Source organism: Schistocerca cancellata, chromosome 6, assembly GCF_023864275.1.
Source record: "Schistocerca cancellata isolate TAMUIC-IGC-003103 chromosome 6, iqSchCanc2.1, whole genome shotgun sequence".
Classification (NCBI taxonomy): Eukaryota; Metazoa; Arthropoda; class Insecta; order Orthoptera; family Acrididae; genus Schistocerca; species Schistocerca cancellata.
This window is the reverse complement of record NC_064631.1, coordinates 392,054,019-392,070,127: the sequence shown is the minus strand read 5'-3', so window position 1 is coordinate 392,070,127 and position 16,109 is coordinate 392,054,019. Positions and strand designations below refer to the sequence as shown.

The 16,109-nt window shown below is 43.3% G+C and overlaps 1 protein-coding gene across 1 annotated transcript in view; it reads left to right on the top strand.

The window, feature by feature from the left end:
• Positions 1-16,109, top strand: part of LOC126088344 (NADPH oxidase 5-like) — a 460,603-nt gene that overhangs the window by 305,182 nt on the left and 139,312 nt on the right. The window contains exon 7 of the mRNA XM_049906479.1: positions 84-234. Within this exon, the coding sequence (XP_049762436.1) occupies positions 84-234 (151 nt within the window). The remainder of the gene's footprint in view (positions 1-83; positions 235-16,109) is intronic.

Genomic DNA, 16,109 nt, shown 5'->3' with positions numbered 1-16,109 from the left:
GATAATAAACTCACATATACCGAAATAATTCACCAGACTTTTATTGTATTCAGATTATTAATTTAGTATTTTTGTTTTCCTAGCCTTTCTTTACAGAACGGGTGTTCCAGATATTTGACAAAGACAACTCAGGATCAATATCCCTGCAAGAGTTCATCGATGCCATGCACCAATTCGCTGGCCAGTCACCCGATGACAAAATAAAGTTCCTGTTCAAAGTTTATGATCTCGATGGTGAGTATCGCACAACACAAGTATTAAATCAGACACACATCTTGTACAAAGATGCTTAAAGCTTTCCGCTTTCCAGTCTTACAGTGACAAGAGGTTTCCAGCGTCTTTCAGTAGTATATAACAGATATAGAGTTTTGAGATTAATGTATTTTCTGAAAGGAAGAGACTCAGTTGAGGTGTCGCTTTAATTTGTCCTACAACAGTCCATTCAAGGTAAACCATAATTCTATGTTAACATTGACTCAGTAAATGTAATTTTCTCTCTCTTTATTTAAAACCGAAAAGAACCTCTGCACTGCGAAAATTACATCACAATGAAGTAGTAGCTAAATAATACGAAAACTCAAATACATTCGAAGCAGACACATCATAATAATTGAGGCACCTATAATTTAATGGATGTACGTGGACTTTATAGTTGCATGGAGTTGAGTGTAGCACTGAACGAAAGTCTGTTTAGGTGTAGGGAACATAGTTTTAGTGGATATGAGTGGCCTTTATTGTCAGAACAAGGAAGAAAAGTTGAGAGCGTAGCAGATCGATGCCTTGTGACAGAAATTAATACTACATCTAATTTTTATTACAATGGAGAAATTTCAAGACTTGCAAATAGAAATAAACTTTTCAGGAAAATTAATAAGTTTTTTTTCCAAATGGAGTGTCAATGAACGTAGATGAAACGCACTGCATGCAATTCTGTAGTGTTAAAGGTGTACACATCACTGGAAATAATGTATGAGGGTAAATCAAATTAAACAAAATAGTCTTAATTATTAGATATTTGTATTGATAAGAACTTGAAACGGAAGTCACATATTAAAGATCATCTAAACAGCTAACTCTGCAACTTTTCACACTATTTTTGGTGATAAAAATATCAAATTGCCGACTGACTCTTCCTATTTTAATTTGCTCTGATCTGATAGTATCATACTGTGGGACAATACTTCAGAGGCAAGTAATGAGGGCTATCTTGATGTCCATTCCAGAACCACATGTAAAAGCATCTTCATACAGATAGGCATACTGACTATAGCCTCACAGACTATGAAATTTGTTGACAGTTAACATTCACAATTCGAAAACAGGAACATTCATAAATTAATACTAAACGGATAAATGTTTTTGCATTATCCATCACTGTCTTGCAAGGACAGATCCCCAGAGCGAGGGGATCGACTTTTTGAAATTTTCTATAGAGACATTTAGGGTAGAGGCTCAGATATCACACCATTCAGCTGTTCATTTTTTTGGGCTCTCATTTGCGAGTCAGTGAGAAACTTTCTGAATGTCTCGTGATGCTCTACAGATTTAAAAAAAAAGGAGTGTTTAACAGAATGGTTGCGGTGCAGGCATTACATGCAGTCAGTTATGGTTAGGAATCATGTCAGGTGCTTTGCAATTTCTTATTTTTTTACCTTAATCGAAATGACTTTGGCAATAATTTTTTATTCAGTTAAGTAGATTAAATATAATTTTTTCATTTGTCAGAAATTACTAATTTTTTCAATTGCTCTAATTTTTCTTCCTGTTAGTCTTTTTGCAATTGGAATCTTCGTATATGTGATTTCAGTTCTTTATATTTATCACAGTATTTAAGCAATTGAAACTGCCAGTATGTTGGTTGAAAGACAAAAGACGAAATCTATTTAAATTGGCTGTGCAGTGGTTTCCTAAATGAATTCTGAAAGAAGAATTTTTTTTTTTGAATGGTCATCACACACATTTAAAACATTAATTCACAATGTGCTATGGGCAAAGTAACACAGATGAAGATTTAAACAAAGAAGGAATTATACATAAAGCGAAATTCAAGTAAAATGAGGAATGGAAATAATGAACAACATGCACAAAAATACAGGATGATGAAGTGGAAGAAATTAAATCGAAGATAATACATATAAATAATTAAAAAATCACATGAACAAAGATTCCAAATGAAAAAGAATGACTGGAAGATAAAATAAGATCAAATTAAAAAATTAACACAATGATAAAAATGACAGACATAAATAAAAAACTGCATTTATCCCAATTAATTGAATAAAAGTAATGATGAAAGTCATTCCGATAAAGACTGGAAAATAAAAATTATCTGAGCACTGATAAGATTTTTGAAATGTGTATAAACTTTATTTAAAGACATTTAACAATTGCAGTTGTTTACATGAACTTTTATTTGACACATTTTAAATGGAAAAGACATAGTTCTGATTCTTGTTTGATAATTTTATAGATGTCTTTAGTTAATAAGAACTCTTTTACTCTGATTGTCCTTAGTGATTTTGCGTTATTTGCTGATGAATTTCGCTCAAAGAATTGAAATATTTTGAGTTTTTTTAGACTTCAAATGTTTTAGACTTTATTTAGATTACACATATCTTGTTCATTTTCATTGTTTCCAGCTTAGTGACATCTATTACTGTGTAAAGGCGGAAAAGAAGCAAGGACATGTTGTATTCAAGTATGTGGATTAGAAAACACAGATTTGATAAAGACACAGGAAAAAAAGCACACTGTGAATTATTAATATTAATAACAAAGACAAAGTTTAGTACAATGTGGCACACATTCATTTCAATCAGCCTAATAATATATATGGTAAAACATACATATGTATAATAAAAAAAGGAAACATATTTTGTTTAGGGACTTGAAAAAAATAACATTACTTGTCAATGAAGCACATGGCCCCACTGTGTTTTGACAAAATTAGTTTGTTTCATGAAGGAGGACAGAGAGGGAAAAGGAGTAAATGTGTAAGTATGGGAGAGGTATGTGGGAATGGGTGGTTGAGTGAGTGGTCTGTGAAACATGAGAACTACTAAAGTAAGCTTGCTTAGTGGCCAAGGTAAATAACTGCACAGTCCAGCTGAATTCTCATACAGTGCACTGAGAGTCAGAAGTGATGAATATGGCTACTGCTAAGGACTTTGTATTTTAAAACGTTTTAGAAGATTACGAATTCCATGCATAATTGTGGAGAAAATTACAAACAAATTGCATCATGGAATGGGGTTTAAGAAAGCGTATGAGCTTTATTGGGGTCGCCGAGAGATAATATCTAGCTTACTAATGTGATTCTTCAATTTCTCCAGTCGTATTTTATGACGAAATAAATCTCGGGTTAACAGCCTGGTGTGAGTGTGCATATTTCGGCAATCGACCACGTTGCCATCATCAGGTGCGCTGATGTACTGACCGGCGGTGGGCCGGCGCCAGATATATATATAGAACAATCCCCCTCCCGCTCCTCCCTCAGGCGCTTCCTAGGAGTCGGAGGGGTCCGCGCCCCGCGAACGGTCCATGTACAGCATCCGTTCTCCCGCCGTCTGGGCGCTGCGTCCTAGGTCTTCACGTTCAGGAGGTTCTGCCGGCACCTCTTTCGTTATTCTTCCCTCCTCCCCCGAAGTCGGTACACTCTGGGAAATATCCTTTTTCTTCTTAATGCGGGTGATAGCGGGTTCCCACGCCTTGCTAAGGATGTAACCGCTGTCACGATTTAGTTGTGGCTCCCTTACTCTGATTTCTATGGCTTGTTTGATGACACAGTCCCAGTATTTGGAAGTCTGTGTCAGGACTTTGGTTTGGTCATAATCCATGCTGTGGAGTTCCGACAGGCAATGCTCAACGATTGCCGACTTACTGGGCTGTTGCAGTCTAGTGTGCCGTTGATGTTCTCGGCATCGGTCGTCAATGGTACGAATGGTCTGACCTATGTTTACACTACCGCATTGGCAAGGTATTTGATAAACCCCTGATTTACATAGAATGTCCAAATGTGTGTGATATCTTAAGGGACTTAACTGCTAAGGTCATCAGTCCCTAAGCTTACACACTGCTTAACCTAAATTATCCTAAGGACAAACATACACACCCATGCCCGAGGGAGGACTCGAACCTCCGCCGGGACCAGCCGCTTAGATTTACGTAGACCAAGGTTGTCCTTAACACCACCAAGAAGGCTCTTAGTTTTGCTTGAAGGACGGAAGATGGTTTTCACTTGGTGTTTACGTAAAATGCGTCCAATTTTTCCGGATAAGGCCCCACAAAACGGAATAATAGCCTAGGCCGCCTCCTCCTGAGGTTCACAGTTTCCGCCGGTGCTGCAGGTGCGGGATGTACAGCCTTCCGGCTTTTCCCTTCCTTGTAACCGTTTCTCCGAAACACGGTCGTCAGATGGTCCAGTTCTTGTGGGAGACTGTCCCTGTCGGAGATGGTGTGAGCTCTGTGTACAAGAGTTTTGAGCGCGCCATTCTTTTGTGCCGGGTGGCAGCTATTTACACCCGAAGATAAAGAACACGAAACGCCAGATCCTCAAGGACCTTTTATGCTTCATCCCACCAACCTAAGTCCATTTTAGCTAAATCTTCATCGTGAGAAAGAGTTGAAGATGTCACCTAAGTCAACAGCACTACTAGCAAGCAGAAAGCGATGGACAGCCGTCTATGGTCCTTGAGGTAGAAGGAAAGATGCTTCTTGAATGTAGCTTCGTATTTTTGCACTAATTTTAGTGATAATATAGAAATTATTTTTTACTTCACATTGTCCTGTTATGATTTAGAGCACAAAGCCAATGGTGAAATGTGACATTAAAAAGTCCCCGAAAATAGACTAAATATTATATATTCAATGGGTTTCAATCTTTGGTGTAAATAACCAACATATACAGAAAGTAGGAACCGCGTCACATGTGTGATTAAATGCAGTCATAGTCTGTGCCATTCGCACAACTTCATGTTTGTTTCCCAACATGCTGTAAAGTGCATTTACCTCCATGGCTTCTGTTATTTTGGACACCAATCCGAAGGATGGTTAGATTCAACTCTTCATTTAGGAGAAAACTGCAATGGAAAGATGATATGATGCAACTGCCTTCAACATCGCAATAGAGGAGGCATTGGAGACGTTCCCACCACACCTGCAGGTTGCATAGTCGATGTCTGTCAACTGTGACTGCTGGAGAACTGCTGCCTTTCTCCAGCTCTATGTACTGTCAACAGAGAGGGCTGCTGCTTTCACTCTGTAAGCCTTTTTCCCTGTCGCCTGTTCCGTTCGCCTCACAGACCGTCGCAGTCTTCATCCTAACCCGGGCAAGAGGGCGTGCAGAATGCCTCCGAATTTATCTGAAAACTCTTAAAGCTTCTTAAATAAATCAAACATTATTAACATTCTAAATATTTATTTCTCAACACAGTCACCCTTGCGACGAACACATTACTCCCAACGAAAGACGAGTTTGTTGATACCGTAACTTAGCATGTTAGAATTTGTTGACGGAGCGACAGCGTCACCTCTGCTTGACCCACTTAATCACCATCCAAGTGAAGTCCTCGAACGTATTCTTCAAGTTTTGGAAACAGATGTAAATCCGATAGGGCCAAGTCGGGACTGAATGGAGGATGATCCATGACAGTGAGCCCTAGGCATGTGACTTCACGCGACACTATGGAAGCTCCGTGGCACGAGCGAAAAGGAACGTTTTAATGACCTCAAATCTCTATATACGGGTCTTAAGAAAAAGATCAAACCTTAAGCACACATTATTATTCTTACGTGGAAGAATAATTAATGTTATCTATACAGGAGCCTGAAAACGCATTTTCTACAACTCTTCAGAGTTACCAGTGCCGACAGACACTCTCAAAATGCTTTCTTCGAAAATACCTGATCCGAACAAGATACCAGCAAACCCCCGATTACGATTCTGTAAAGAATCAGACCCCAATGTACAAAACACCTTCAATGAGGTTGTGTGTTAAATATTTTACGTTAAGCATGTAATCAAGAAAAGTTTAGAAAATGTTTAAAACTATGCGTAAAGTATGATGAAAGTCGCCATATGTCCTCGTTCCCATATACTGGATGAAACTTGTGTTTGTAATTGCCGCGCCGAGAGTTATGCTACCTTTAGGCACTTACACTGTTTCTAACTGTAATACTTAGGTGCTGCACATTTAGAACAGAACTAGATCTCTTAATAACTAGAGTGAAAGTACAGGGTGTTTCAAAAATGACCGGTATATTTGAAACGGCAATAAAAACTAAACGAGCAGCGATAGAAATACACCGTTTGTTGCAATATGCTTGGGACGACAGTACATTTTCAGGCGGACAAACTTTCGAAATTACAGTAGTTACAATTTTCAACAACAGATGGCGCTGCAAGTGATGTGAAGGATATAGAAGACAACGCAGTCTGTGGGTGCGCCATTCTGTACGTCGTCTTTCTGCTGTAAGCATGTGCTGTTCACAACGTGCAAGTGTGCTGTAGACAACATGGTTTATTCCTTAGAACAGAGGATTTTTCTGGTGTTGGAATTCCACCGCCTAGAACACAGTGTTGTTGCAACAAGACGAAGTTTTCAACGGAGGTTTAATGTAACCAAAGGACCGAAATGCGATACAATAAAGGATCTGTTTGAAAAATTTCAACGGACTGGGAACGTGACGGATGAACGTGCTGGAAAGGTACGGCGACCGCGTACGGCAACCACAGAGGGCAACGCGCAGCTAGTGCAGCAGGTGATCCAACAGCGGCGTCGGGTTTCCGTTCGCCGTGTTGCAGCTGCGGTCCAAATGACGCCAACGTCCACGTATCGTTTCATGCGCCAGAGTTTACACCTCTATCCATACAAAATTCAAACGCGGCAACCCCTCAGCGCCGCTACCATTGCTGCACGAGACACATTCGCTAACGATATAGTGCACAGGATTGATGACGGCGATATGCATGTGGGCAGCATTTGGTTTACTGACAAAGCTCATTTTTACCTGGACGGCTTCGTCAATAAACAGAACTGGCGCATATGGGGAACCGAAAAGCGCCTTTTTGCAGTCCCATCGTCCCTGCATCCTCAAAAAGTACTGGTCTGGGCCGCAATTTCTTCCAAAGGAATCATTGGCCCATTTTTCAGATCCGAAACGATTACTGCATCACGCTGTCTGGACATTCTTCGTGAATTTGTGGCGGTACAAACTGCCTTAGACGACAGTGCGAACACCTCGTGGTTTATGCAAGATGGTGCCCGACCACATCGCACGGCCGACGTCTTTAATTTCCTGAATGAATATTTCGATGATCGTGTGATTGCTTTGGGCTATCCGAAACATACAGGAGACGGCGAGGATTGGCCTCCCTATTCGCCAGACATGAACCCCTGTGACTTCTTTCTGTGGGGACACTTGAAAGACCAGGTGTACCGCCAGAATCCAGAAACAATTGAACAGCTGAAGCAGTACATCTCATCTGCATGTGAAGCCATTCCGCCAGACACGTTGTCAAAGGTTTCGGGTAATTTCATTCAGAGACTACGCCATATTATTGCTACGCATGGTGGATATGTGGAAAATATCGTACTATAGTGTTTCCCAGACCGCAGCGCCATCTGTTGTTGAAAATTGTAACTACTGTAATTTCGAAAGTTTGTCCGCCTGAAAATGTACTATTGTCCCAAGCATATTGCAACAAACGGTGTATTTCTATCGCTGCTCGTTTAGTTTTTATTGCCGTTTCAAATATACCGGTCGTTTTTGAAACATCCTGTATTTCATTTTATTTACATTTGGTCAATAATTATATGAAATATTTAAATCAGATTTTTCTTTCCCAAATAAGAAATTCCGTGGTACAAACGTATGAATAATTGAAATGAATCACTGGTACCAGTCCTCCAGAAAAAGCCTATCTGGACATAATTTGTTGGCGCACTTGAAAGCTTCTGTGTGTCGAACCACAGTACACAATGGAGAGTGTCTTCGTACCCGCATTGTGGACGGCTGAGAAACCATATGCAAAACCTCGGGGGAATGTCACGTTTTCGAAATTAAACGAAATAACTGGTTGATGCAGGACTTTGCTATAGTTTGTTACAGCAAATAATTTCAAACATAGAAATAAAACTTATCTGATCACATATTCTTAAATTTGGTTTTTTTTTCTGTATGTGAGAGGTATCCCGGAAAGGTCATGTATACTCCACAACGAACGTACATTGAACAGCGAAAAGTACTTTGCAGTAATGTTAGTAACTACATGTCTCGTTGTCGCACCTCTATCTTCCTTGAGCGTAAAGCACATACTCGTCAATACGATGGAATCGGAAGTCTTTCTCGGATATCGATTTTCTAAATCTATCCAACATGATTTCGCGAGGACAACACCGCCATTCTTCCAAATATTCCCATTGGTTCCCCGAGAATCCGTTAAATTTTAGACAAGCTACTGCTACATGCTACAATCCTATCAGAGAATGTCTGAAATCGTTTGATGTCAGCTGCCATGTCTAGATGATACGGACTCCAAACGACAGAGGTGTACTGTAGAAACTGTCATACTAGCGCCTTGCATTGGTTTCCGTCACTGGTACTCTGCTAGGGATTTCGTGTGTCAGCCCAATCTCTTATCGATCTGCAGTATTATTCTGAGCATTTAAACGAGGCTCTGGATGCTCATCGTTAGTGTTGTAATCAAATCTTTTGTTTAACAGCCTATTTTGGATTTTCCACGATCAAGGAGAGCTACTATACAGTATACCAAGTAAAAGTACTGCCTACTTTCTTATAAGCATTATGCGTCAATACTTTCATATAATGTAAAGGATAGGCAGTGAACAGTCTGCAGCTAGTGTTGCTGATTTGACCCTTTATGATAATTTGTTCATGTATATGGAGAAGTATAGCTGTCCTATTTTACATCCTTGTGGCACATTCCATGTTGCTTTCATTTCTGCTAAACATGAGCAATTCACTATATTATACTGGATTCTACAAGCCAAAATTATCCGAATCAGTCCTTCATTTATGAAGGTATTCCACATGTTCATAACTTGTTAATCAGTTGTGAAAGTTGCGCATTATTTAATACCTTAAAGTCGGGGAATTCATAATTTCTATTTTACCTGCCCTAATTGCGACGTCGGAATGCAAATAGTGAGCTGTTTTTCACACTATTGGGTTTATACGAACCTAATCTGATGCTTTGCGAAAACCTTACGTGCCGGCAGATCATCATAATTTTCGATCTTAGTTTATGCTCTAGGACACTGCATTAAATGGGTGTTAGGGGTACTTGTCTGTGTTTCTTTGCATCCTTACGTTTGGCCCTTTCATAACTGAAATTAATCTACATAAAAATAGAATGTTGAATATCTTTGGAGCTATACAAACGTTTTCTCAAATCTGCAACCTCTCAGTATTGCCCATAGCATGTGCGTTAACATCCACACCCTTACAGCGTAATACCCATGGTATGAAATACAGAGAGAATAAAATTCCTGCTCTAAGAAAGTAACCTTCTAAGAAAGTAACCCATTTCATTATCTTAACACACATCAAAATACATTCAGAGCAAGTTCTTCGAAAATTGTGTTCAATTTGTAAAAACAAATTTCTGCTTTATTGAAACCTAGAACTCTTGTAATGCTTGTTGTTGATGGTTTTTCTAAGCTTATTTAAAGATTTCTTTTTACAACTAGAAACTCATTCTTCTCCAGTGATTTTAATAATTTGTGCTCAAAGCAGAGATCCTGTCAAGGTCATAGGCAATTCCCACAACTCAACCAGAGAAATACCATAGAATAAATCTACCGATTTAGTCATATCGCTGAAATAGTTCTTGGTCGGGAGTAAAAACCGATCACCTCCCCAGAAAAGGTTTCTTGTCTGAAATTGATTTTGCTCGATCGTAAAGTGTGACTTTTAGTATCTTCAGCTCCATTTATAAACCGTTCAATACTTTCCCTAACGTCACTATACTTAAGTTAGATACAAGACACCTAAGCCGGCCTAGTGGCCGAGCGGTTCTAGTCGCTACAGTCTGGAACCGCGCGACCGTTACGGTCGCAGGTTCGAATCCTGCCTCGGGCATGGATGTCTGTGATGCCCTTAGGTTAGTTAGGTTTAAGTAGTTCTAAGTTCTATGGGACTGATGACCACAGCAGTTAAGTCCCATAGTGCTCAGAGCCATCTGAACCCATACAAGACACTTACATAAGTGTAAACGACTTTCTTGTGAAGTTTGGAGCACGGGAAATATCGACACCCTGTCCATGTTGCCCCACATTCGTCTGCCGATATTACCGCACTAGGACATCATGGCAGAGACCAGACTCTAATGGCTTTGCTAATGTTCGGAAAGTTACAAAACTCACGATAAGATGCACTAAAATCTGGCTATCTACTAGGTTATCACCATTAAAAAAGTATTGAAACGCTTACCACAGTTAAAGAATAAACCAAGAAATTTAATAAAAATTAATTTTTAGCTCCGCAATAAGACCCCCCTGCAGGTCCGGGGGTAAGAATAGACCCGAGGTATTCCTGCCTGTCGTAAGAGGCGAATAAAAGGATCTTCAAAATTTTTCCGAAGAGCGAGCCAACTGAGGAAGGGCGCCTAACGTGGTACATCCTGTCCGTCGTGCACTTTATCGTCGTCGCATTTCAGTCCCGCTCATTCTCCATCTCTTGGCCGAGGACATCTTCCTGGGTGCATTTCCACCATGCACTATGCAGTGTCGCTTTCTACGTCGACGATGACAATGGATATCTTTGCACCTGATATCCAGCACGGTAGCCAGTCCGTTGTGGTGGGGCCGCCGTGTACCCTGTTGGTTGTAGCCCCCCCGACCTGCCAGGTGGCCTTTGCTGTGGCTGGGTGGCGCCTGGGGGTGGCATCAGGGCGGATGACACGCGATGAAGCGTAGTCCATCTCTTGCTGGTGGTGAAACACCAGCAGTCTCCAAGCGATCACAAGCTCAATTCAGTGCACAGAAGTACAACTCCTGGCGACACCATGGGAGGAACGTCAGGCTAAAGATGGCAGCGGATCTTATTCACCCTGGTACCTTGTATGTTCGAGAGCTGATGGGGAATCTTTCATGACGATGCAGCCTCAGTTTTTTGTTGAGTATTTAGAGTACAAGTTCGGGGAGGTGGAGGGCTTGTCCAAAATGAGATCTGGGTCAGTCTTGATCAAAACAGCATCCTCTGCCCAGTCACGGGAGTTACTCACTTCTGACAAGCTGGGGGATGTTTCTGTAACCATCACGCCCCATAAGAGCTTAAATGTGGTCCAGGGTATCGTATTTCACAGGGACCTTCTTTTGCAGTCTGACGATAGGCTGCGCGCCAATTTAGAGCAGTGAGGTGTACATTTCGTCCAGCGTGTCCACCGGGGTCCGAGGGATAATCAGGTAGCGACCAGCGCCTTCATCTTGGATTCTGAAGGTGATACATTGCCCAAGAAGGTAAAGGTGATGGTTTACCAGTGTGATGTAAAGCCCTATATCCCTCCCCGGATACGGTGCTTTTAGTGCTGGAAGTTCGGCTATATGTCTTCAGGCTGTACTTCCAGCGTCACGTCGAGATTGCAGACGCCCATCACATCTCAATACTTCCTGTGCTCCGCCTCCCATCTGTGTCAACTGTGGAGAGCACCATTCGCCTTGCTCACCAGACTGCAGAATTCTCCAGAAAGAAAGGAAAATCATGGAGTACAAGACCCTGGACCGACTGACCTACACTGAGGCTAAGAGAAAATTTGAACCACTACACCCTGTACATACGACATCGTCTTATGCCGCCATTAAAACAGTTCTAGCCCCACCAGCTCCGCCACCGCCAGTCACTTCTCAGAGCCAGAAGACTACACCTGCCCCCTTGATGGTGGGGGGGGGGGGCACTTCACTCCCTGTTCCTCCCACACCACCTACTTCGGGAGCAACACCCCCTCCAACCGTCAGGGACATCTGTCCCCATTTCTAGGCAGGAGAACTATATGTCTTCTTCGGCTTCTCTCGCTAGGAAGGGGTCCCTTGGGTCATTCCCTTCCCAGGTTTCTGCTAGTGGGTAAGATGACACCCACCAGTGGCTGAAGAGCTCGAAAGCAGCTGGTCGTGGGGATTCAGGCTCATCCTCAGTCCCGAAGACTGAGCCAGTGAAGTCCTCACAGCCAGGGAAACCCAAGGAGCAGCGAGAGAAATCCAAAAAGAAGACCCCTAAGACCAAGGAAATTGCGGTGGCAACCACACCATCGCTACCTACAAGCTCTGTTTCTGAGTAAGGGGTGGAGATTCTGCTGAGGACCTAGATGTCGCCAGACACACGGACACAATTGATATAGACTGCTCAAGCAATACGTAGATTGCAGCAGGTGACCATGAGGCGTAAATTGCCTCACTGAATATTAAATGCCTTCCCAGTATCACGACGACGTCATCCTCCAGTGGAATTGCGGCGGTTTTTTCCACCGCCTGGCTAAACTATGGCAACTGTTAACCTTTACACCTGCTATCTGCATTGCCTTCCAGGAAACCTGGTTCCCAACAATGCAGAACCCTGCCCTCCGCGGCTATAAGCGATATTACAGGATCCATAGCGACTATAATAGTGTCAGGTGGAGTATGCGTTTATGTCCTAAACTCGGTCTGTAGTGAACATGTGCCCCTTCAGACCCCTCTTGAGGCTGTGGCTATCAGAACAAGGAAGACGCAGGAAATACCTGTCTGCAATGTATATCTCCCTCCAGATGGTGCAGTACCCCTGAATGTATTAGCTGCACTGATTGACCAACTCCCAAAACCTTTCCTACTTTTGGGAGATTTTATCGCTCATGACCCATTGTGGGGTGGCACTGTGCTTACTGGCCGAGGCAGAGATGTCGAAACTTTACTGTCTCAGTTCGACCTCTGCCTCTTAAATACTGGGGCCGCCACACATTTCAGGGTGGCTCATGGTAGTTACTCGGCCACTGATTTATCAATTTGCAGCCCAGGACTTCTCCCGTCTATCCACTGGAGAGCACATGAGGACCTATGTGGTAGTGACGACTTCCCCATCTTCCTGTCACTGCCCCAGCGTCAGACCCACGGACACCTGCCCAGATGGGCTTTAAACAAGGCGGACTGGGAAACTTTCACCTCTGCTTTCACCGTTGAATCTCCTCCACACGGTGACATCGATGTGACGGTTGATCAGGTGGCTACAACAATTGTTTCTGCGGCAGAAAACGCGATTCCTCGCTCTTCAGGGTGCCCCCAGCGTAAGGCAGTCTCTTGGTGGTCGCCGGAAGTCGCTGAAGCAATTAAGGAGCGTCGGCGAGCTCTACAGCGACGTAAGTAGCACCCTTCCGTGGAGCACCTCATTGCCTTTAAATGGCTATGTGCCCGCGTTCGCCAACTTATCAAACGACGGAAGCAGGAGTGGTGGGAGAGATAAGTCTCGACCATTGGGTGTCACACGTCACCTTCCCAAGTCTGGGCAAAGATCAAACATATTTTCGGGTTCCAGACCCTAACAGGTGTTACCATAAATGGCGTGTTATCTATCGACGCAACCGCGATTTCCGAGCACTTTGCTCGAGCTTCTGCGTCGGAGAACTATCCCCCAGCCTACTGCACCCTCAAATGGCGTATGGAAAGGAAAGTCCTCTCGTTCACTACACGCCGCAGTGAACCCTATAACGCCGCATTTACAGAGTGAGAGCTCCTCAGCGCCCTTGCACATTGTCCCTACACAGCCTCTGGGCCAGATCGGATCCACAGTCAGATGATTAAACATGTCTTGTCTGACTGCAAGCGATATCTCCTCGTCAACAATAACCGGATGTGGTATGATGGCGCCTATCCATCGCAATGGTGGGAGAGCACCACCATTCCGGTGCACAAACCCGGAAAAAAAACCGCTTGATGTGGATAATTATCGGCCCATCACCCTCACCAATGTTCTTTGTAAGCTGCTGGAATGTATGGTGTGTCGGCGGTGTTTTTATCAAACACTTCCTGTCGCTCAGTACTTTCATTGTCAAAGTTGGTGATTCCCAAAGTTCCATCGATATACAGGAGAATGAAGTCTCGCAGAGCTCTATATTGAGTGTCTCTCTATTCTTAGTGGCCATTAACGGTCTAGCAGCAGCTGTCGGGCCCTCCATCTCACCTTCTATGCAGACGACTTTAGCATTTCGTACTGCTGCTCCAGTACTGTTGTTGCTGAGCAGCGCCTCCAGGGCGCTATCCACAAGGCGCAGTCATGTGCTCTAGCCCACGGCTTCCAGTTTTCAGCCACAAAGTCTTGTCATGTACTTCTGTCGGCGTCGTACCGTTCATCCAGAACCCGCACTTTACCTTAATGACCAACCACTCACTGTAGTGGAGACACATCAGTTCCTAGGACTGGTTTTCGACGGTCTGTTGACTTGCTCCCTCATCTTCGTCAACTTAAGCAGAAGTGCTGGCAGCCTCTCAATGCCCTCCGTTGCCTGAGCAACATCAATTGGGGTGCATATCGTTCCACGCTGCTGCAGCCCTGCAGAGCCCTTGTTCGATCCCACTTTGACTATGTGAGTGTTATTTATGGTTCGGCGGCGCCCTCAGCATTGCGTTTGCTCTACCCATTGCACTATTGCGGAGTTCGACTACCGATAGGAGCTTTTAGGATGAGTCAAGTGACAAGTGTGCTGGTGGAGGCTGGAGTTTCTCCATTGAAGATCAGACGTGCACAACTGCTCGCCAGTTACGTTGCACACATTCACAGCTCTCCTAAACATCCTAGTTACCGTCTTCTTTTCCCAATCATGGCGGTTCACCTCCCGCATAAGCGGCCCAGGTCAGGGCTAATGAATGTGATCCGTGTGTAATCGCTTCTGTTTGAAACGGATCCTTGCTTGTACCACCTCTCCATTTATGTACACTTTCATTGTGTAGGTGTGGAAAGGTCCTGTTGTTCGGTGGTGTTTGTGTGGACCCCGGGACACGTCATCATCCTATGTAAGGAACTTGCCGACAGGCTGGCCAAAGTCTACGTGGAAACCGCTTCTGGAGATGGGCATCTCTGAACCTGACATGCATTCTGACTTACACTACAGGGTTTTCCGGCTTTGGAAGACGGAATGGCCTAACAGCACGCACAACAAACTGTGTGTCATTAAGGAGTCTACAAATTTGTGGAAGTCTTCCATGCGGGCCTCTTGCAGGGAATCAGTTGTCCGCTGCTGGCTCCGCATTGGTCACACTTGGGCGACCCACAGTTACCTCCTGCATCGTTAAGATCAACCTCAGTGTCAGTGAGGCGCCTGGCTGACAGTGGCCCATATTCTGGTGCACTGTCCCACTTCGCCCAGAGATGAAATCTTGGGTTATCAGACTCGTTGCCACTCATTTTATCTGACAACTCCTCATCAGCTGATTCATTTCTACGTTTTATTCATGAGGGTGGGTTTTATCATTTGATCTAAGTTTTAGCACATGTCCTTTGCCCCTCTGTGTCCTCCACCCTTGTGCTTTTAGGCTGGACGTTTTAATGTGTTGCAGAGTGGCTGGCTTTTCCTTTTTATTCTTGTGGTCGGCCAGCCACTGTAATCTGCTTTCTTAGTTTACTCTCTTCTGTGCCTAGTGTCTCTGTTGTTTTCTTGTCCTCTTTAGTTCCTTTTAGTGTTCGTTGCCTTTCCTTCGTTCTTGTGGTTTTTACTTTCTTTCCATGTTGTGTTATGTGTCTCATCTGTTTTATTCTCGCACTTGTGGCATTGTTTTATTAGAAACAGGGGACTGATGACCTCGTAGTTTGGCCCCTTCTCCCCTCTTTTAAACCAACCAACCAACCTCCACAATAAGACCTCGTCACTCTCACCCTGCTTCTGGCATCAGTTGCTATGCTGCAGCACGCCCTTCCGAGGACTACAGCGCTCCTCAACTGAAAAAACAATGATGTTGGTATTGGCCGGTATGTTGGTATTCTACAGTCTCCCACCCATCAGTTAAAAACACACACCATAATCCCCATATGTACTCTAGAAAACTTTTGTTTTTAGTTAACATCATATCTTTAACATCATTATGGTCACTAAGCCATTTTCTTTGATGACACACAGTACTATGCTGCGA